The sequence below is a fragment of the Aulonocara stuartgranti genome (assembly GCF_965226115.1).
Source record: "Aulonocara stuartgranti genome assembly, chromosome: 6".
NCBI classification, from domain to species: domain Eukaryota; kingdom Metazoa; phylum Chordata; class Actinopteri; order Cichliformes; family Cichlidae; genus Aulonocara; species Aulonocara stuartgranti.
Window position 1 is genome coordinate 4,341,691 of NC_138944.1, and position 21,777 is coordinate 4,363,467.

A 21,777-nucleotide genomic window follows, 5' to 3' on the forward strand; every position below is an offset into this window, starting at 1 on the left:
AATAAAGTTTCGGCTGTGTCATTTTTCATTTGTGTGAAATTGGTTATTTTTAAAGCAGCTTGTGACAAACTCTCCCGGACTTCCAGTGACGGTGAAGTGGTCTTCCCTGGCTGCTGCCCCTCAAATCTGACATTTTTAGTGATTTGAACAGCTCTGTGGGATGAGCACACGTGCGGTAATTAAAACCGAAGCTGTGCGAGTGAGTGTTTGCTGCTGGGTTTGATGGGGTCTGGGTCACTGTGTGACTGAAATGCTCTCATCGGTGCCACCTTTTATTCAGAGATGAATTTCTGAGGTTTAAAACACCAAACACACTGTAAAAAAACAAGAAAAACTACCTTCAGGCTGAGTGCTGTGTGATTTTAGTCCAGTTATGTGTTGGACTTTTTCTTTTATTCATCTAAAACCTGAGCTGTGTTTAATTTAAAAAGATATAAGTTTGAACGTAACCTTAACCTACTTTATTAGATGTACTTTACTGTAATTGTCAGCTGTGGCTGTATCGTTTCAGCAAAATTGAATTTTTTCTTTTAGTTTTTTTCATTACTTAGTTTAAGGAGAAAAAAACCCTCCTCTCAGACCTTCTCTGTAGGCGGAGCAATGAGGACGTATGACTGGGATGCTTTGGGACAGTTTGTGGTTTTGGGGTATGGGTGGGACTGCGGATGGGTTGGTGACACAGTAATAAAGAGCGTTGGTCTTTACTGTGCGTGCTGATGGAGGGCTGACCTCGGGTAGTGGGCAGCATATCGGAGAGACCCTGCCACGCCGTCACCATCTCCGGATTCTTCTGGTCAGCAAAGTTCTTCCAGATCCGTAGCGCTCCATCATCTGGAGAGACGAGAGAGAGAGGGAAAGATACAGAGTAAGAGAGAGAGAGGCAGGAAAAAAAATGCAGCGTGGTGTAAACGCTGAGGCTGGACGCAGCTGCACAGACACCAGCATCCTGTTTGTAATCTTTATGCACTTTAAAGTGTTGAACTGCGTTGATGAAAACCCTGAACCAAGACTCTTTCACACACACACTGTGTCTTGACTGTCAACACACACTCCTCAAAAGAAGACGGAGAGTGTGTAACGCCGAGCGGCATCTTAAAAGGCTCTGTGCCTGTGAGCATCTCGCCAGAAAGAAACAACGAGGCAGGAATCTAACCTCCAAAACCTCTGCGGCTGAAACACGGCAAAGACACCAAGATAAAACACGTCCGTGCACTCTTATGAGGAAGCTATTACAGGCCATAAAAGTCTCCACTTGATTTACAGCCTGCGTTTTACTTCTTTTAATGCTGATTCTTTTTTATAACTAATGTCCTGCCCTGCTATCCTTCAGAGCATGAGTGATGGGGAAAAGCTGAATAAGTGAACATTACTTTTTGATGAGATGGAATTTAGATTTATCAATACTGAAGCCTTTTATCAAAGCTTCTTAGCTTAATTTAACAGAAGGAAGACCAAACAAAATAAATGTGTTTGTATTTTAATGTCGAGTTGTTTTCTCCGGTTCCTGTGGGTGATGAAGATAAAGCCATGGAGGGTAATTGCTTTCTTCTTTTGATGAATGATGATGACTACACATGAGTGCTCTGTGTGTAACAGCCAAGTGTTTAAGGCTTGTTGCTGCTACAAATGAGCCTCTCTGCGATTTCTGCTGTTGCCAGTGGGCGTGGACATTTGCGCTGATAACTTGGATGCACTTGTGCATCTGAACTCACACTTTTGTGCGTGTGTGTGTGTTAGAAACCTGTTGCGGTGAGCAGCAGTGAGCAGTCGTGTCCGTTCAGGTACTCCATGGATGTGATGCGAGTATAACGAGGGTTTCCGTTGTAGAAGTAGTCCAGTCTCTCGCCCTTCTCCCAGTCCCAAAAGCTAAAACAAACACACTCATTAGACGACAATATGATCTGTTTAACATTTTAACTGAATGTGGTAGTCTCTGACCAGATGCTGTCCTTGTCAGCCACAGCGATGCAGGTGTTGAAGGGGTGGAACTTGACCACTGATGGCACTCCGGGGTTGCGGTTGATGAATATTTGATCATCCAAGCGAGAAATACCTGAAACAGAGGAGAAAATCCAAAAGTTGGTATGAAAGGATGATGGATTCATCCAAACCGGAGGTTTGTTTCCCGATGCAGGTTAAAGTAAGTGGCACGCAAATGGGGGAACAACCTGTCTGCTGGCACACCTAACCCACGCCTGCAGCTGCAACCTTACAGGGAGTAACTTAATGAACAAATAAAATGTAGTCTGTCCCGCCTTCCTCTTGCTTTTGGCTGAATCAGGGAGCCTACAGCTGTTCACTGTTGGTCTGGGGTCAGTACCTACTACTGCTCGATACTCAGGTAACTTTCCTGCCACCCGAGAAGCATTTAGGAGAGTTTATGAGTTGGGCTTTAGGTAGTAATTTTTGTACCTATTGAGGTGTTAAATTTTCACAGTGCTTTTACTTCTACGTAGCGACTCATCTTTTTTGGCCTTGGCTCTCCATGAAGCTTTCTTTTAAACTTTTAAAATGGCAAAACTGTTAACAGCTCGATTCCTTCCATCTTTTTTCCAGTTTTTGTATCCCAGAGATCAGCGTGTGGTTTTTAACAAATAAACTTAAAAGATTTCTCTTGCAGATTTTTCAAATTCTGCCTCTGATCAAAATCAAAAGCATTTTAGTACAAAACAGAGGAACAAAATAACATAAGAGCTACAACAAAAAGGTTTATTTAAAAGTCCATTAGCAGTGCACACTTTCTTAAACTGACTGACAGGTTTTGTCATGTCCAAGAATACCAAAGACACCAGCTGAGGGCCTCAGGACTCTCTCAGTGGTACATTATTGAGTTTTGTGTTCGTGAAAATTATTCTTTTGTCCTCTAAGTTTCTTAAACACACTAATGCAGTTCATATTTCCATGCTCTGTCAGCAGATTAAAAAGAAATGTTCAAAGAATACAGTTTAATTACTAGTTTTTAATTATATAGGATAATAAAGGATAATAAAAGGTACACTCAGCGCAATAATGTGGCTCACTGACACATTTCTAATAGCTTTTGGAAAAAGAGAAATTTATTCTTCATGAGGTTTTGCATCATAGGCTGTATAAATGGCCTGGCTCTCATAGACTCTACCTGAGTACCCAAAGCACTTTGTACAAGTTTGAAAGTGTGAACAACAAGTGAGAGGTTAGTCTGGCAGCACACCCTGCTTTATCACCTTTTTTACCCTGAATGGCTCCGTCATTTACCAAATCACCATGATACTGTATGTGACATGAAAATAAAGGCACAGATCATAAAATCAACTCAAGTGAGAAGTAGGGCCATTTTCTCACAGACTTTTATACAATCAGACTTCTTTTAGCAACCAGACGAGTCGCCAGCTGCTGGCCACTGGAAAGACTGCAGGTTTTATGCACTTAACTCTATTTTATTTGACTTTATTTATTTTAAAAACATACATCTATGCTTTGGGTGCACACATTAAATACTGGGCTGTGGTATTGCTTGGTGAACATAAATTAAATACGGAATCGGGGCCGAGATTCCCAACACAACACAAAGGTCAAGTATGATCTGAACTTTATACTTTTAACAGTAGTACTGAGAAAAAAAAATTAAAGACAAGTATTTGGTTTTTAAAGTATTTGTATAAGTTAAAACAAAAAGCAAATAAAGTTTCCTGGAAGACATTTTCAGAAGTAGAACGTGGAATAAAGGAAAAAAAGGACAAAGCACAGCCTGGCCATCGACAGGAAGACTTGAGGCAAAGAAGGAGAACAGAGCAAAACATGAAACGGTCTGCGGTGGAAGAGCCGAGGCAAAGAAACCGGTGGAGTTGTGTACCCCACTGGCAGGTTTCGCTGCGAGTAAAAACACGTTGATAAATCTGATGACTTGACTGCCTCACTATATGTTGTCATGGCAACAACACATGCCGGCTGCCGACCCCGTCCTTGGCTACACGAACTCACTCCCGAGACCGCCGTAACGAGATGAAGAACAATGAAGGGGGATGGATGCAGCTGTGACGGAGGAAAATGTAATTGGAGGGAGAAGCTGCGGAGGCCGGCGGTTAAAAGCCGGCCGAGATCATCATCACGACTCGCTTTATGTGCACGAAGTGTGACATCACAGTAGATACAGAGCGACTGTAAAAACAGAGTACACCTCAGAAGTGCACAGTGAAGTGGGCAGACTTTGCACCGCCAACAAAAACAACAGTACAAGTCAGATCAGGTTCACAGGCTACAGAACATCGTTTGTTCTCTTCTCTCTTTGCTAGCTTTGCTGCCTCGTTCTCAACTCCTCCATCTTCCTCCATCGTACCCTCCCCCCTCCTCCTCCCTCCTTCCTCTCGCCTTGGTTCTCTCTCTGGAGGGATTCGACTGAATGAGGGCAACCCTACTACTTCTCTCTTTCAGAAAACTGCGAGGGGAATTCAATGATTTAACGAGAGCGGGATAGACGTGTGCGTGAGCAAGCCTCAGCTCTGACGCCAATCGCCTCGTGACTGTGTGTGTGTGTTTGTGTGTGCATGTGTGGAGGGGGCTGCCGGTGACGTCGGGGGTGTTAGTTATTCTGTTTGAGAGCTGCTCAAACTTCACCCGGGGAGTGTGTGTGTATGCTGGCACTGGAGCCTCTTTAATGTGCGAGTGCATGTGAGGGGAGACCTGTGACTCACAAAGAGGACGTCTCCTGCTCTGAACTGATTTCAATCAATCCTTCCATCCCTGCGAATCATTTGCAAACTTGCTCACCTAAAATTTTTGATGCATCTTGATATTTTTCGGGGACAGTCTGGATTTCACCCAAGTTAGCCTCATTAGGGCTCCGGAAATAGTCAATTAGACACGACTGTCAGTCACTAGTAACAGTTTAATCAACTAACATAGGGACTATTTTGTGCTTGGGTATTATATTACCAATGAACCTTTGTTAGAAAAACAAACAAACAAAAATAACTTCCATAAACAGCCGCTTTATGCAGATGTGATAGAAAGTGAAAGAAACTGCATCAAACAGCTGTGCAGCAATGACCTGATGCTAAAACACAGCAGATAAAAGAAGTTGGTGCCAAGTTAAGAAAGTATCAAGTAATCCTTCACTAAATGAAGAAGTGAAACACCTTTTTTTTTTTTTTTTTTTTAAACGTCTGCAGTGTTTCTACAAGCAAGGAGGAGGTGAAAACGAAGCCGTGTTCCTTTGTGAGATTACGACCTCGGCTGCTAGTTGATTTTAGCAAATTCTGACCCTATTTACGGTGAAACAGATGATAAAGCAGGATATACTTGAGCACAGGCCAACCTTCTGACTGATGATTTACTCAGTCAAGGTGCAGTCACTTTTCTCTCCTCTGCTCTTTCATCATATGCACCTGAGCCCATCCCTACATAATTTGTGAAGTCCTCTCATTACAATACCGCTAAAAATCAAGCTTCCCAACAATCAGTAATGTGTGTGAAAAACACAAAACATGAATCTGGTGAGAATGGCAGAATAATAATCACCTCCTGGCAGAGAAATGGATGAAACAAAGAGCAGCCGACAAGGAAAAGTGCCGTTGGAGGCTCTGTCTGGACAGTCTGGATTTCACCCAGATCCTGCTCTCATTAAGGCTCCGTAAACATTCAATTACACATGGCTCTGTTAGAAGCTAAGTGCTCGAGTGAAGTGACCGCAGAGCTTGTGTATGTCGTATGCTCCCTAACCAAAGTCACTCTACCTTTCAAAAGAGGAATCATTTAATGCAATACTGAATAGGATGAAAACCAGGGAAGAGATTTTAATAATTAATTTAATTTCCAGTAATATCTGTTCATTTCATTTGAACATCTCCCCTATGAAAATCCTCCTCAGGACATTAAGACGATTCTTTCTTCCAGGCAGCGACGTGAAATATAAATGTGTTTAGAACAAGTTAGAAGAAGAAGAAGGTCTTTTGTGCGCATTACTGACCTCTTTGTATGATGCTTCGACTCTGCCTTCTTACGCGAGCATTTCTCAGAAACCTCCACTGACGCTCCAACCTCACCTGACTCTCCAGGTCGTGCTCCTCGGGGATCTGCGAGATTGCATGAAAGAAAAGACAAAGAGAGAGAAAAAGAGATTTACAACTGCTCTCCCCATCTGGAACATTTCTACAACGATAAGCAAACAAACGAATAAAAAATTCAGAGGGACAATATCGAATTACTGCCGCAATAAATCCATTTTTATTGAGCCTTGAACATTGACACTTTTGCTGAGTGTACATTTAAAATTTCAAAGTTGAAAACTTAATTAAATCCTGTTGTGCTCTCCCCCACATTCAGAGACCACTGCACCAAATAACAGATGAAACCATTATAATCCCTCCTTCGCTGATACAGCCTGGACTCTTCTCTGGATAATGGTTACTATCAATGAAAGGAAAAAAACCTTCTAGTTTCTATTCTGAGTAAAATTTAAAGAAAAAGAACAATTTTGTATATTTTCCACACCTGACGTTTTTACTTCCCTCAAGTCGAATTAATGAAAATTACAAGATAGAGTTTGCAGAAGCAATATCGTCACTTGAAATATTAATATCAACCCTGTTTTCAGTTAGATTTGTTCTCTTAACAGCTTCTGTAGTTAGCAAAGGCTCAACATTTTAGGTTTCTGTGTGCCAGATGATTAATGTAGCTCAATGCTGGTGCTATCTCTATGTCAGCAAGCTTCTGTAGTTACCTGAGACACACAAAAAGCCACAGGAGTTCACAAAGTTAATTATTTTAGCAGCCAAATTATCTAATAAAAATCTAATATTAGCACAGCTATTTAGCCAAGGGTCAAAATACTACATTTTAGTGTATCCAAAGATGATTTAGTCCTCATGTCTATGCTCTTATAAAGATAATCTTATAGTAATAAATTTAATCTTAACTAGAATTTGCAGCTCATGGAGAAATTGCACTTGGATTGTTGATACTGGTGGATTTGTCCTGTGGCTGGTTGTTGGTGTCAATAAAAAGTAGGAGGTAAATAGCTTGCTGTGTACCTAATAAAGTGACACACATTGTAAATGTTTATGTTACCCTTATGGTTACTACTTCTCAGATTTGTTTCTGAGATGAAATCATTTAATACATGGATGCAGTAGCTTGCTAACTAAGTTTGCATTAGCTGCTAGTTTAGCACTCAACCTCTCGTTCAAATATGGTCTCTGCAGACTATTAAAAACATGCTAATATTGACGGTTCAGTTCAATACAGTTTTATTTGTACAGCGTCAAATCACAACAATAGACCCTATAATAATACATACAGAGAAAAACCCAACAATCATATGACCCCTATGAGCAAGCACTTTGGTGACAGTGGGAAGGAAAAACTCAATTTTAACAGGAAGAAACCTCCAGCAGAACCAGGCTCAGGGAGGGGCGGGGCCATCTGCTGCGACCGGTTGGGGTGAGAGAACGAAGACAGGATAAAAGACGTACATAACCTACTGGTTTCAGCACGCTGCAGAAACCAGTAGGTTATGTCACAGTGGCTACCCCCATCCATCATTTATTTACACAGTATGTATTTCCTCCTTGTGCTGGCAGGACTCAGTGCCCTGTCAGTATAGCGAGCTTTAGAGATACACATGTTCCAGTGAGGCCACTAAAACATGGACAAGATTATTATAAACCTTTTGATTGATTCGTAGTTTCTTAAATGTTAAGACTTTCCTTTCAGAATCTGTGCTCATTCCCATAAAGTTTTTCAACTTCACAGGAAAGCCTGAATCGCCTCGGTGCAATGTTAAGGGACGCTCATGCGATTACCAAGATAATGAGTCCAGGTATCAAGTTCACTTTATGTAATCACATCTCATCACATCTATTGAGCAGTGGGACAATATTAAAAGTATTAACTTTATTAAGTCTTACGTAACAAAATGGGCCCCACAGACTTTGCGCCCACTTTATTTTAAGGGAACAGAATCAATTTTTTTTTTTTTTTTTTTTTAAACTGGACATTAAATATGCAGAGTTTAATATAAAGCAAGTCTGTGTCATTCTTCAGCGCCATGAATTAAAGTCATAAATTAAACGTTAACTGCGCGGCTGTGAATAAACAACAGAGGAAAACTGTAAATGTATGTGTGTGGTTTTAAATGTCGGGTGCCAGCGTGTGCTTATGAAGCACATTTCTACAGCAAGGCCTCCCACGCCACATGAATGCTAAACAGTCCCTACCCCACCCACCCACAAAGTTATAGTACCATGTTGCCACTGTTCCTGCAATGTCCTCGCCTGGCGTGTGTTGGCTTTTGGAGAAATAAAACACACATACTGTAACACCTCACAGCGAATAAACAGATTTGTGTCTGTGAGAAAGATGTATGTAGCGTGTGTTCAGTCAAATCATTCATATACAGGGTCTCTGGGGTTTTATGGTTTCTCAGAGGAGGCAGATTTAGAAGTCTGATGTCGACCTGTGTGGAAATCGCTGGCTGATGCTGTCGTTGCAAGGGTTGGTATGCTGCAGCGTGTCAGCTGCTAATGTAACGTATAATGAGACCCTGAGGAGTAAAAATGTGTGTGAGAGTCTCTCATACAATCTCCACACAGCTCTGCACGCTGTGCATATACAGTAAAATCGATAGTGTGTAGTGTAGAGTAAGGCCAAAGTATGTGGACAGCCAAACAGGCTGTCAACAGTCAGCAGCTAACCTGTGATTTCAGACCCGTAAACTGTACAAAAAAGATGGATGCAACCGCTGTGAGGTCACCTGCATTTTGGCCACGTCCACGTTAGTGTTTTGGTCTAATAGTGACCATATTGAGATGAAAGGATGGCGCTTGGTTACCAAACTGCATCCATTACTTTGCAGGTAACAAATTACTAGAATTGACCTCAACCAAAATTAAATCACAAACCTCTCAGATGGTCCAAACAGTAAACCAGATTATTTGTCAGAGGTTTCCATTAAACTGCTCCAAAGGGCACCAACAGCACAAACATGGCAGAGGAGGCCTGTAGAGCTGAAGCCTGGCAGAAACAGCCCCTCTCAATTAAAAACCCAAACTTTGCTTTTGGCTACAAACGGTGGACATTTTAACAGTTTAAGTTTTATGGTGACTGGCTCACTTTTGGAGCCAGCTTCAGAGGACAGTTACAGGTACTGTAGTTTTCGGCACTATCACCTTAGCCTCTTTTTTCAGCCCTTGAGGTTTCACACATTTACTTCTCATTGACATTTAGCATTGCATCTTGGGAGTGTTGAGCTGTGGGATGCGATGAACACTACTTTCTAAACTTCAAATCTGTACATCTGAAATGTTTTGGGCTATGCCAGATGAAAGATGACCAGCGTGAACAAATTGTGGTGACATTGTTGGCTGTGTCTGCAAAATGATGGTCCTATTTCTCTCAGCGGTTCAAAGCTGGATGGTATGAAAATCTTTCAATCCAAGATGGACAGACATATTTCAGGAATGCTGTCCTAATGTCTACTAATCAGGCAAACTTTCATATGGTGCAGCTAGTTTTGACCGCCTGGAGCACGTGGTGACATGGCCCTTGAAAGATTTCTCAAAATTCAGCAAATGATCAGAAAACAAATGAAGCAGCCACGTTACCAATGCTGCAGTTTCTCTATGGCAGAGATTAAAGTGGGGCACTTTTGCCTTGACAAATTTTGCTACTGAGGCTCAAAGCTGGTTACAGATAGAAGGCAACACTTGGTATAAATATGGTGTTCAGTCCTGACATTTTCATGTTGCCATGTCCTGAACTGCAGAAGTCTGGGAGGCTCAAAAATGCTGGAAAAAATAACACATTAAAACCCCCCCTTTCCCCTTTCGTTGCACTTTTTAAAGTTTCATAACTGCTCAGTGAAACGTTGTTGGTGTTTGCTAACAAGTTAGCTGCTCTAGGACTACACGACTGAGGCCTAGCTGAAACTCGTGATCACAAAATGACTTAAATAAAATTAAAATGAGCTGGAAATGTTTTTAGGTTTCAGTCTCTGCTGATTTCATCACAACCTGACCTACAGTTATTAATGCTGTCTTATGACTGTAAGCTCTCAAAAAGTTCTGTATTTGTGTTTTACAATCATCCATGATCTCTGAAAAATATGCCCCTGGGAAAAAAAAACATTAATATAATTAGGAAAAATAACACGGACATTAAGAGTGATGACTAATAAAATAGGAGTAAAACACTTCAAGACAAAAAATAATGTCAGACCCTGAACTGGACAAGCATCAGAATAAAGCTGGATTTGAGACAAAGTTAGAGTCCGAGAATAAAAATATGAGTATAATAAGTCCACACGAAGCTGTGCATGTAACCACGGCTCTTTGCTTCTCAAACAAATATGAACCTGAAGCAGAGGACGTGTCTTCTGTCTCTCATGTGAGATGTGTGGAGACAATAACACAAATATACACATTCTTCTAGTGTGCTGCTGACACAGTGATATGATAACCTGTGTGCAGACTTTGAGACACACACACATGGCTTTGTAATGGAGTTAAGTTTGATGACAGCACTCAAAATTTTGCCAACACAGCGTTATGATTTGCGGCAAAACTCCCCTTTACTCCTCCTCCTCCATCTACTCTGAGCTCGTTCACTCGCCTTCACATCCAGTCATCTCTCTGCTTTTTATCAGCCTTTGTTGCCACTCCTGGCCCCGTATTTCTTTCATCCTATTCATCCCACCACCATGCTCTTCATATTGAGTTTTCTTTCACTTTTAGCATCTCTGTTTTCCTCCTCGCCCACCTCTATTTGCCCCTCAGTGTCTGCTTTCCTTTTCAAATATTTTACTTTCATCATCTTTTATTTTTTTCTTCCTGTGTTCTCTTTCTCCTGTCCACCACTTTCCCCCTACAACATCTTACATGTTTTGTAAATATTTTTATTTTACTAATATCTTCTTTCTATATCAGCCATGAGCAAAAACGACCCCCTATTATTTTTCACGCACTTTGCAAAGTTTCCATTTTCTCCTCTGTTTGACCCTGGCTCTTTTTATATCGCTTTTCTTCCTGTTTAACCTACAAAAATGTGCTGACACTGTTTGCCTTTTTTCCTGGAAAAGACGACACGTTCAGGCCGTTTAAACACGCGTTAGTTTGATTTAATATTAAAGCATTTCGGTGTTACTACTGTGCCGGGTGAAAGCACTTGTCTTAATCTTAAGTTTCACTCAGGAGGATGTTACATTATGGAGCTCATTATTCAGCAAAGCCATCTCGTACAAACAGCAGGTACTTTCTCTCTCACTGTGATCGGTCCCCACCCTGCTGTTTTCCATAAGACTTCATTACTTTTTAAAATAAATCCTATAACACAGAGTTTATGTCCTCAGACAGCTCAATCTGTCCTCAAACTGTTGCAAAAAAGCACGATAAACACACACCAGTGACACAAATTCACATAAATGTGTGTAAACAGAAAATTATCTGCCATATTGTGCTGCTTTGTTGCTTAGCAACTGACTTAAGTTGATTTTAAAGTGGTAGATGGCTTAGCAGTGGAATACGGAGGAAGACAAGAAAACATTTCTAAGTTCTTGATTTGAAAATGGCGATGTCCTTTCTCCTTTTAAAGGTGCACTAAGCAGCACTTTCTCTGTATTAAAACCATTTTTTATTGTCAGTGTCTGAAAGGGGCTGAGGTCTTCCCCGACTCTCTCGTCGCCTCTAAAGGGGCGTTCCTGGGTGAAAAAACTGCTCGCAATCTGCCTGAGTTAAACTTCTCTCACCATCGAGGTGAGCGATTGGAGTGAGTACTAATTAGACAGCACTGATAGTCACTCCATTATTGATATGACAGGGTGGTAAATGCATTAGAGGCCAGAGCCCGCCGTGCACACTTCACCAACCATCAGCGACATAGTGATGTGCGATGAGCCAGCCTTTTGTGGGAGAGTAAGCAAGCTGACCAGTTTGACATGTGAGGAACACAAATGATGACACTGACCTTCATGACAGGCTGAGCAAAATACTTGGCGCTCCAGTCGCACAAGCCTGTCTGGAGGGCCGGACTGATGTAGTTCCTGTGACCACCTGGTTCATCGCTGTCTTCAGCTGCCTAAAGAAAAACACAAAAAGAAAAAAAACTGTGATTTAAAGAGTTAAACGAAACAGCGAGAGAGGACAAGAGTGACTAGCAGCAGCACGGCAGGTTTCATCTTTCTCTACCTGCTCGGGTCCCTTGTCAAACATTTTGCGAGTGCGGGTAAACTGGTGTGAGTGGGGGGCCTGTCCTCCCAGCGTTGGGGTGTAAGGCGGTCGTGTGGCCGGCTGCTCCCTGGTGGGGGGTTTGGGAACGTCGTTGGTCAGACTGGAGCTGCTGGTGCTGGGCATTGGTGGAGAACCACTGAAGTAAAGGAAAAGAGGACAAGAGGATTAAGGGGTCAGTTTACGAATGCACATTTTACGTGCTTTTATTTTTAAATTAGCAGCTGTGTTACATCTAAATGTAACACAGCTGCTAAATCTAACATCGCTTCTTCTGTGTTGTCTAAAGGACAGCTGCTATTTCTTTGCTTTTTCACTCATCTGTAGTCCTCCTCTGACTACTTGCACATCTATTTCTTTAATGCATGGGGGATCTCCTCTAGTATGCAAAAAATGCGCCTCTTAAACTTGAATCGTATTGGAGGACAAAGTCAAATCCTGGAAGTAGAGCCGGCTATGAATGAAGGCTGTCTTAACGTAGCCAAAAATCCCTCAGACACCTCGGGACGTTATGGTCGAACCTCAGGGCCTCTCACGGGACACGGCCTCGCTCTTCTGACCTGATGAGACACTTTCAGGCTTGGACAGTACTGAGTTTTCCCAGACTGTTCAACCCAGCTGCTGCTGCTCCTGAGAAATTTTGGTCTGATCTAGAAGCCGATGATTTGCTCTCTGCACAGGTTTGAGATAATGGTGAAACTCCAGATGTGCACATTAAAGTAGTGAGAAGGAAACTTTCAGGTTGTGTAATGTAACAGCAGCTCTGGATTTGCTGCAGAGGCGTGACGAGCGATGACCATGAAAGGGTTTGCAAAGCTGAAAGTTCTGAATTAAAGGGTGGAATCTTTCCTCTAATGCACATAGAAAACTATTTACCATGACAGAAGGGTGTTGGACGCACAAACAAACAAATTGGGAAATTATTCAATCGTGAAATCAAACAGCTCATGAATAATATTTCAATTTTAAAATGCTAATAATTATTTTTCTTCTGAATCTACACTTAATTTTGCTTGATTTTTATATTTTATCCTGGTTCATGCACCATGAATATAATTCAATATAAAATTTAAAGTAACATTTGACCAGAATCCCATTCGCCTGCTACAAATGACGCACATCGTGATGATTAAATGCAACTTTTTTTTGCCTAACACATGATTCAAATGCTCTGGGGTTTCCGTTTAATGAGTTTTCGGTGTGTCACGGCGTTCATGCATGTGTGAGCTCCGTCCTCACCCAGCCTGGTGTATGTGCGTGCCCTTGCTGGTGGGGCTGGCTGGGGCTGACTGGGTGAGCGATCCTGAGTCCAGGATCCTCTGAGGTCTGGCATTCATCGTAGCCTGAGGGAGAAAAAAAAAGGTCTGTTTATTCTTGTTTCTGAAGATGATCACATTTGGATTTACAGTTTGAAATTATGATATTTCTTCCCAGATTTTTCAAAAGCTTTCAGAGACAAATATGCAGAAGTGTCTAGATCAGAAACGAGCCCAAAAATCTGGATAATCTTCCTGCTGTAACTGCATAAAAAGTGCAGGACTTCACAAAGTTTGCTAAATTTCCACAGGTTTATCCCATTAAGTGAGCAGGTAATATAACCTCTTCATTGTGAGTTGTCTAATGGCTGCACATGAGGGAGGGGCAAACTTAATAAAGACAATAGAGGCAAAGCATCGCTGATGAATAGCAGAGCTGTTGTTTACTCGAGCCAGGTGGGGAGAGAACTGTGTGCAGCGTAAATCCAGTTAACACAAGCAAACACATTTTACTACCTTTGATTTGAGTTCTATGCTAATTGCAGTGAGCATCTTTTGCTTCTGTGTGCGTCTGAAAGGCTGAGAGCGAGGCAGGAAAGTTTTTAATGCAAAGACCGGGCCCATAAAAACGGCTGCATCTGTGAGGGGGACGAGACATCAGCTATGAGGGTTAGCTGTTGGCGCTTCATTAGGAGGCAAGTCAAATGAAAGAAAACAGCAGTAAAAACAGCTGGAACAATTATTATGGAAAAAGCCAGATCACTAATGAAAGCAGCTTTTCCACTCATGCACAACAAGATCAATATGATGGGACGGGGCACAAAAGGAAAAGCAGATAAGGAACTAAAGGACGCGCTTATGTCTTTTGCAGAAATTGTGGGATGGATGTGTGACACAAAGGAGAAGCGCATGTTGAGGAGGGCAGCGGTAAGCACACAAACAACAGGAAACCTGAACTGCACAAACAAAAGGTCTTTGAAACAAAAAGCATCAGGGCGGAAGAGCGTTTCCACTCAGTGAAGTAACATGCTCATGGATTATTCATCGGTGTTTGCTGATCGTCAACATGTGGCAAACAAACCAGACGCTAACGCGGGAGAGACATGCAAGACTGCAGCTTTAGCGGGAACCTGGGCTGGAACTGGTGCTAGCAGCTGCACTACTCCACGCAGGGAAACAGGCTCGTTCTCCGACTTCAACCCACTTCCCCACACTTCCTCTATCATTAATTGGCTGGAAAGCGAGTCAACTGCGCAAACACATTAGTCAGAGGCTGTCGAAGGATACAGCTGTGGAAGCGGATGACAGCTCAGGGAAAAAAAAGAAAAGTCTGAATAATCCTGGTAAATTATGTAGAGCTTTCTTACTGCTGGAGAAAGCACCCGACATCGCTGTGACATGTGATGATGAGATCGAACAGCTGAAGGTGATTGAGGGTAATTGAGAGAATTCTTCCATTCAATTGAGGTTTATTTCTATAGCGCCAAATCAAAACTACAGTCACCTCCAGGTGCTCTACACCGTAGGGTAAAGACTCCAACAATCACACGACCACTGGCAGGAAGGAGAAACCTCCATTTAACAGAACCAGCTCAGAGGTGGCTCAGAGGCAGATAGAGGTGCTGCTATCTGCGGCATCTGTGGTCTATACACATGTGGTGAGCAGAGAAGCAGTACTCGCATTAAATCCCTCCTCCTGAGGGATTTAATGCCCCAGCCTGAGCCGACTGCAGCATAACTAAGGGAAAGTTCAGGGTCCTTTTTTAATCCAGCCCGAATTTACGCTTTATCAAAAGGTTTCAAGTCTAATCTTAAAAAACTAGTATGTCTGTCTCCTGACTGCAAACTGGAGCTGAAAGCTCCGCCTCTCATTCTACTCCAAGTGTAAGCCAACCAGCAGTCTGAGAGTGAAGCGCTCTGCTGGGCTTACATGGTGCAATGAGGTCATTGAGGTAAGATGGGGCCTGATTTTTCAAGACCTTGTAGATGAGGAGAAACTTTAAATTAAACTGTTTTTCACAGTAAAGATGATGTTTGGGGGCTTCATTGAGAACCTTAAGTTCTTAACCATAATCTATCTTCTTCTGCTTATCCGGGGCCGGGTTGTGGGGGCAGAGCCTAAGCAGAGAAGCCCAGACCTCCATCTTCCCGGCAACCTCCTCCAGCTTGTCCAAGGCGTTCCCCGGCCAGCCGAGAGTTATAATCTCTCCAGCGTGTCCTGGGTCTGTCCCGGGGCCTCCTCCCGGTGGGACATGTCCAGAACACCTCAGCCATGAGGCGTCCTTCTCAGATGCCCGAACCACCTCAACTGGCTGCTTTCGATGTGGAGGAGCAGCGGCTCTACTCTGAGCCCCTCCCGAATGGTCGAACTTCTCACCCTATCTCTCTCTTAACCAATAATCTCCTTTCAATACAGGCAAACAACTGGGAGATAAGGGCGGTGTTGGATAGTAAATCTTTGCCATTCAAACATAAAAAAACCTCTGGATTTGTTTCAGATGGATGTGATCCAACTTTATTAGTGACACATCTGTGAAAACGACTGGATGCACCTGAATAAAAGAATAACAATGTGTTCAAAATGTATATACTATTAAAAATCTCCAAGAGTCCCAGCATCAGACAGCAACACTGGACTATAAAAAAAGCATTTAGAGCCTTAATCATCTTGGAAGAAAGTACATTTTAATTAGCTCCTGACCTTGTTTCGCTTTGTTACGAATCAATAACATTTGACATTTAAAATCTTAATTAAAAGAGCCGTTGGCACTTGTGAACTTGAATGAGGGTTCTTAAAATAAGCAGCTGTTGCCGAGCTCTTTGAGAGAGAGGGAAAAATAAAAAAGACCGTTAACACCACTGTTTAAAATGTGTACTCATGATATCGTTATAGTCCAGAACAGTATTTTGCTCCTTCAAATTCTGCATCAAACGCTAAGATCAAATCCTCTTTAATGTCTGTTTTCTATCCTTCTCCTCATTGGAATAAATTACGTTTAAATATTTGGCCGTCATCGTTTTATTTATTTACAAAATACTTTGTTTTTCATCCCAAATCAAAGTACTTGTGCTTATTCTGTTTAAGGTCTTGTTTTTTCGTAGTCTTTCTCGTCTTTGTTGTGATATTTTGTTACATTTTTGTACAGTTCTGTCATTTGTTCTAAGAACATTTGTTTGAGTCCTATTTACAAGCAGATGTTACATAGAGATATAATACATTTATTAATCTATAACAACTTGAAAGGAAGCCATCCTTAGACAATTCAATTCAATGTTATTTACATACTACAGATACAACATATGTCTGAGAAAGTAACATATTACAAACAAAATCCCAGTGATCAGAGGACCCGAATTAACAATCACTCGGTGATGGTGGAGAAGAAGAACTTCCTTTGACCAGGAAGAAACCCCCAACAGAACGAGGTGTGGGGAGAGAAAACCTTCAGCCAAGACCAGCTGAAGGTTGAAGGAAAGAGAAGACTTAAAATTCATGAAAAGGAGCGTCAAGAGACCACGAACAAGGAAAATATGATCTCGCTTTCCAGTTCCTGTTCTTGCTGCAACTGAGGGCTTTTCACTGAGCTTTTAAGACTGCAAAACAAAGAATTACATTACGAGTAACAACACACAACCTCGTTTCTGAGCATCACTCTGAGACTGCTTCTATTTCTGACAAAGCCGCACAAACTGATGTGGCGTCCTGCACATTTGTTTAATGTGTGAGTGAAAGGACATGCCCTGGCTACTGCAGGGGACCTGATATTATGATATATTATTAACTATTTGCTGATATCTCAGTATTGGAATTTAAAGAAGAGAAACAACGTTCAACTTGTGAGGACGCGGCTTCCCTGTTGGCCACATGTGTTTGGAAAGCCACAAACGAAACAAGCAGCCGATCTGTGCAGAGTCAGGATTGGGTACATGAGTAAATAAATAACTACAAACAACTATATTAGTCAGACTCTGTGGGTTTAAAAATTGAGCCTGTGCAACTCTGTAAATCAAGTCTCAAGTTCACAGCTTGAAAGATTAACATGACTGATGATGATTAACCCTCTAAACGTGTCGCAAAAGTGTCCTGAGCAGGTGCAGGGCACGACTGAATCCTGTCTCCTTCCATTCAAGGCGTCTTCCTTGTTCTCTTATGTTGCTTGTCAGGGACCTAATCTTTATAAATATGACACCACTGTTTGTTAAATTGACTTGAGTGTGCAGGTCCACAATAACTCATGCTCCAAAAATGTGTTACGGTGCTGGCAGAAGAAAACGTCTATTGCATTATATTGTTAATCGCGTCCTGTTCTTTGTTTTATTGCAGCTGAGACGGAAGCCTCGATGCAGAGATGCTGCCTGTGTGAAGGTAACAGAGGGAACAATTGGTGTTGGTGGTGGAAAACACAAGAAATCCTGCCCGAGGCTTAGGATGGGTGGTGGAGTATAGTGGTTATTATAGCTCCTTAAGTTACGGCAGCCTCTTTGCTCTGCTGCGCTCTGCCAAGCCTCGGGGAGTCATTGGCCCTTAATTGCATTTGCACAAAAGTAATGGCCTTTCGGAGGAAGCAAATGCCAGTGGGAGGGAGGGGCATGTGTGCTGGAAGCTGATCTTTTTCACTGTATAACCATGAGGTGAAAAAGAACTGATATACGGGGATACAGAGACAAAAAGTCAATTATAATATCCTCATTATATTAGACTCCAGAAAATGAGATGATACTCAGTTTTAAGAATTACTTATAACGTGGACAGCGGGAAAAGGAAGAAAAGGCTCAAACCTTAAATTCAAAATGCAGTAAGCAAAAGCTGTAAAACTAATTTCCCCGCTCTTTCTTGAATGCTTGTCAGTGATACACAGACGCCTTTTTGAGAAACAATCAGCAACCTGAAGAGCTGAAAAACGAAGCGGATGCAGTTCCTCTAATGGCCACATGAGGGCGGCTCTAAAAGGAAGTCAATTCATTTAGATCATGATAAAAAAGGCCCAACATTACCGCTTTAGATTTTTAACAGCCTCAATACTTATTCTATGGGTATTTTACATTAAATTAAGGCACATTATTATTTATTGGACAAATTCATTAAAAATTCTCCAAAAAGCACCGAAACCACAAACACGGAGTTCAGCGACTCGATTGGTGGCTACAGCTACCTGTGCAGGCAAAGCACACACACCTCTAATAATGCCCAGCGCCAATTCACAGGTGTCTTTGTCGATGTTTGTATTCAATCTATGGATGAATACGTTATCCAAGCTTGCAAGCATTAGCTTACTGCTAATTACAACATAGCAACCATCAAAATGCTAACACTGAGGCTTCAGAAAGGGACTCCACAACCAACTATGCTACAGTCACACGGGGGGAAAAAAAAAAAAAAAAAAAACAGTGCTTGGGAACTGAATGCAGCAAGACCAAAATAAGTGTGACCACGTAAAGTGAACATGAAATCAGTCTGTTGCCATTTTCAAAGCAGGTCTGGTGCATCAAAACGGCGACAAACCAGCATGAAGATGGAGTCAGTCAAAGCACAAAATTATAAAATATTTCTATTTTCTTGCTGCTTGGCCTAATAATTTTTTTTAAGGACTGTATATTGGAACCAGGATAAACCTGCTTAGCAACCACCCTATTGCAGAGTCGCATCCCAGTCCAACTGGCTGTAAGGTGTCAGCAACCTGTCTGCTGTTGTTTGCAAACCATTATCGACCAGTGAATGAAGTCAGTCTGAGTCATCTGCACTTGTTTGGAGAAACGCTGGGTTCTATTAGACAACTTGTGTAATCATCTTGTGATCAAAAGCAGTAGCCCGGTTCCCACAAATACTTGCAATCTGTTTCCAAACAAAAACTAATTCACTGCAGTTGCCGGGAAACCACAGGTCAGGTTTTACTTCCTACTCAAGAGAAGGTTGTTATCCTGTTCTTGCTCTGGTGTGACTGAGCCAAATGAAAGTCAGTCTTTAATACACAGTTTGTGATAAAAGCTTTAAAGACCCGAACATAACGCACCTTGTATGCTATGCTATTGAGGACCTTCATGGCCAGATCTGACACTTCAGGAAAAGGGTCTGCAGCCAGATGAAGCAGCACTCTCCAGATCTGAGTGTAAACACTGTTGAAGGACACGCCTAGAAGAGACAAATAAAACGAGAAAATTCAGCTTGGAAGCAAAGTTTTAAACAACGGACACAAATCACACACATTGAGAAAATTAACACACGTACAAAACACCCACAAACTCATACTGTACACCTCACTCTGATGTAGATCTTATAATTCACTTCATGTTCATTACAAGAAGAGCTAAGTGCTCATCTCATTAGCTTCATGCTACCCTCTCCGGTCATTTACCTCTCCTGCAGTTATAGGTTTTTTTGGCTGGCAGAGGGAAACGGACCTCTGGTGTAAGCTAATGTACACAATTAATCAACGCACAACACACACGCGCAACAAACAGCTGGCTCTCCGCATCCACCGGAGCTCCACTGCCGAGAACTGTTGCTGTTATCATGAATACAAATGAACAAACATTTCCTGTTGTCAAGGTGTTTTTGTTCACTCGTCATTATTCTTTTCTTCTGCATCGACTTTGCAGCGAATGTGACAATTTGCTGATTTTCTCTGAAGCTTGTTTGTTGTTCTTTGAACTTTCTCCTCCTTCTGTCATTTTCACAAGAGTTTCTTGCTGACAACAGTTTGTTTGGAGGCACCACCAGCCTGTTGTGTCTCTTTGTGTTAGAATGAACTCTTTTTCTTATTCAAACTCACCCTAGATTGTGAGCCTTTACTTGCTCCTGCATGTTTTCCTTACTTAGCCCTCTTCCTGCTGCAGCCCCTTTTCTACTCTAGCTCCATCTAAAAGTCCTTCAGTCCGTCAGCTTCAATCTGCCGTCTTTCTCAGTGTCAGGCACCGGGACACTTGGCAGTCCCCAGCTGTTGCAGTTTCTCATTTTGAATTGATTATTCCCTCCTTCTTCTCAGATCTCTCCGACTATGAAGGCAGCCGTGCAAATTTGACCTCTAAGGATGACCGCTGTCACGCTCTACCCTGCCCAAATCTCCACTTTTCTAAAAATCCAGGATTTATAAACCCTGAGAGGTAACGAGAACGACTGAAGTCTGGACCCACTAACTGAGACTCCCTGCCAGAAAGTGCTTCAAACAAGGGAGACAAAAAGGGCAACCGCTCCCCCCAAAAATGGAGGAAGACAGAAGGCAGCAACTAGGGGATGGATGCAATATGAAAGATGTGGTGTCGGCGCAGCGAATCCCAAACAGAGTGCAGAAGGAGGGAAAAAGAGAACAGAGATGGATCATACATTTCAGAAGCCTCTGTGCTCTGACATATGACAGAGTGATCAAAAAGGCAAGATATAAAGAGAGAAGACAAAGAATAAGTAAGAAAAAAAAGCATCCTGAACAAGGACGGAGAGATGAAGTGACGGAGAGAGCAAGAGTGACTGCGGGAGGAAGAGAGTGAGGGAGTTAAAGAGGTGATTAGACTGCAGCCTGAGGGCCAGGATATGATTAGCGACAGCTAGCCAGCGTGCTAGCTGCTGCAGTAAACAGCCACTTGATAAATGTGAAATAGGGTTCCTCTCCCATTTAACTGCTGCGCACAAATTACCAGTGCACCATCCCTACACAGTCCACATGAAAGAACGTGACGGTGAATATCATTCACTGGCTGAGCGCTGCAGCACAGCCGTGTCCTGACGTGACACTCGTGTCGTCCCAAGTCTTGTGCAGAGAGAAACGGATGTACAGTAGTAAAGATGTTAACCGCTGGCTAAATGAACCACTGCATCATTTTTTTATAGCCTCCACCAATTCTTGCAGATGACATAAATCACTTTTAACACTGCATATCATTTTTTGGGAGATTTAAACGGCTGAAACATAAAAAGTACATCAGAATGTCTGAAAGCAGTGAAGGACCTCGTGTGTGTAAAATATATTTTTAATATATTTCGAGCGAGAGGTAAGCAGTGTAAGCAGCCCCAAATCATACCTGCGGTGCTCTTTAAATGTGAGACTGCCTCAAACACACTGACAAAAGTGAATTTAAGCTTCTGATGTAACAAATTTGAAAGTTGGCCCAGGCAGACTAAAAGTCTGCATTAGTCATGGCCTACCTTAGATGCACAGCTTCACAGCTTTAGTCTGGAATGAAAATATCAGCGCGGTTCACAGACTGTGAACCTTACTGACTTTTGTATATTAGCTTTTTTAGCACCAGCACAAAGATAAAACGGTTGATGTTGTCTTTGTCAGCTGCTAGATGGATGGACGTGGTGCAGCTATTAAGGGTCGTTAGAGGGCGAA

At 42.2% G+C, this 21,777-nt stretch overlaps 1 protein-coding gene across 5 annotated transcripts in view; it reads right to left on the reverse strand.

Moving 5' to 3' along the window:
• The window catches only part of rptor (regulatory associated protein of MTOR, complex 1), a 204,499-nt gene that overhangs the window by 17,376 nt on the left and 165,346 nt on the right, over nucleotides 1-21,777 (reverse strand). For 3 of the 5 annotated variants that reach the window (XM_082537586.1, XM_082537589.1, XM_082537590.1), the window contains 8 exons: nucleotides 19,462-19,580; nucleotides 13,434-13,537; nucleotides 12,156-12,333; nucleotides 11,935-12,045; nucleotides 5,945-6,050; nucleotides 1,939-2,053; nucleotides 1,742-1,866; nucleotides 706-831 (listed from right to left, as the gene is read on the reverse strand). In XM_082537586.1, the coding sequence (XP_082393712.1) occupies nucleotides 706-831; nucleotides 1,742-1,866; nucleotides 1,939-2,053; nucleotides 5,945-6,050; nucleotides 11,935-12,045; nucleotides 12,156-12,333; nucleotides 13,434-13,537; nucleotides 19,462-19,580 (984 nt within the window). The remainder of the gene's footprint in view (nucleotides 1-705; nucleotides 832-1,741; nucleotides 1,867-1,938; nucleotides 2,054-5,944; nucleotides 6,051-11,934; nucleotides 12,046-12,155; nucleotides 12,334-13,433; nucleotides 13,538-19,461; nucleotides 19,581-21,777) is intronic. The other 2 variants (XM_082537588.1, XM_082537587.1) reach the window with 1 other exon arrangement.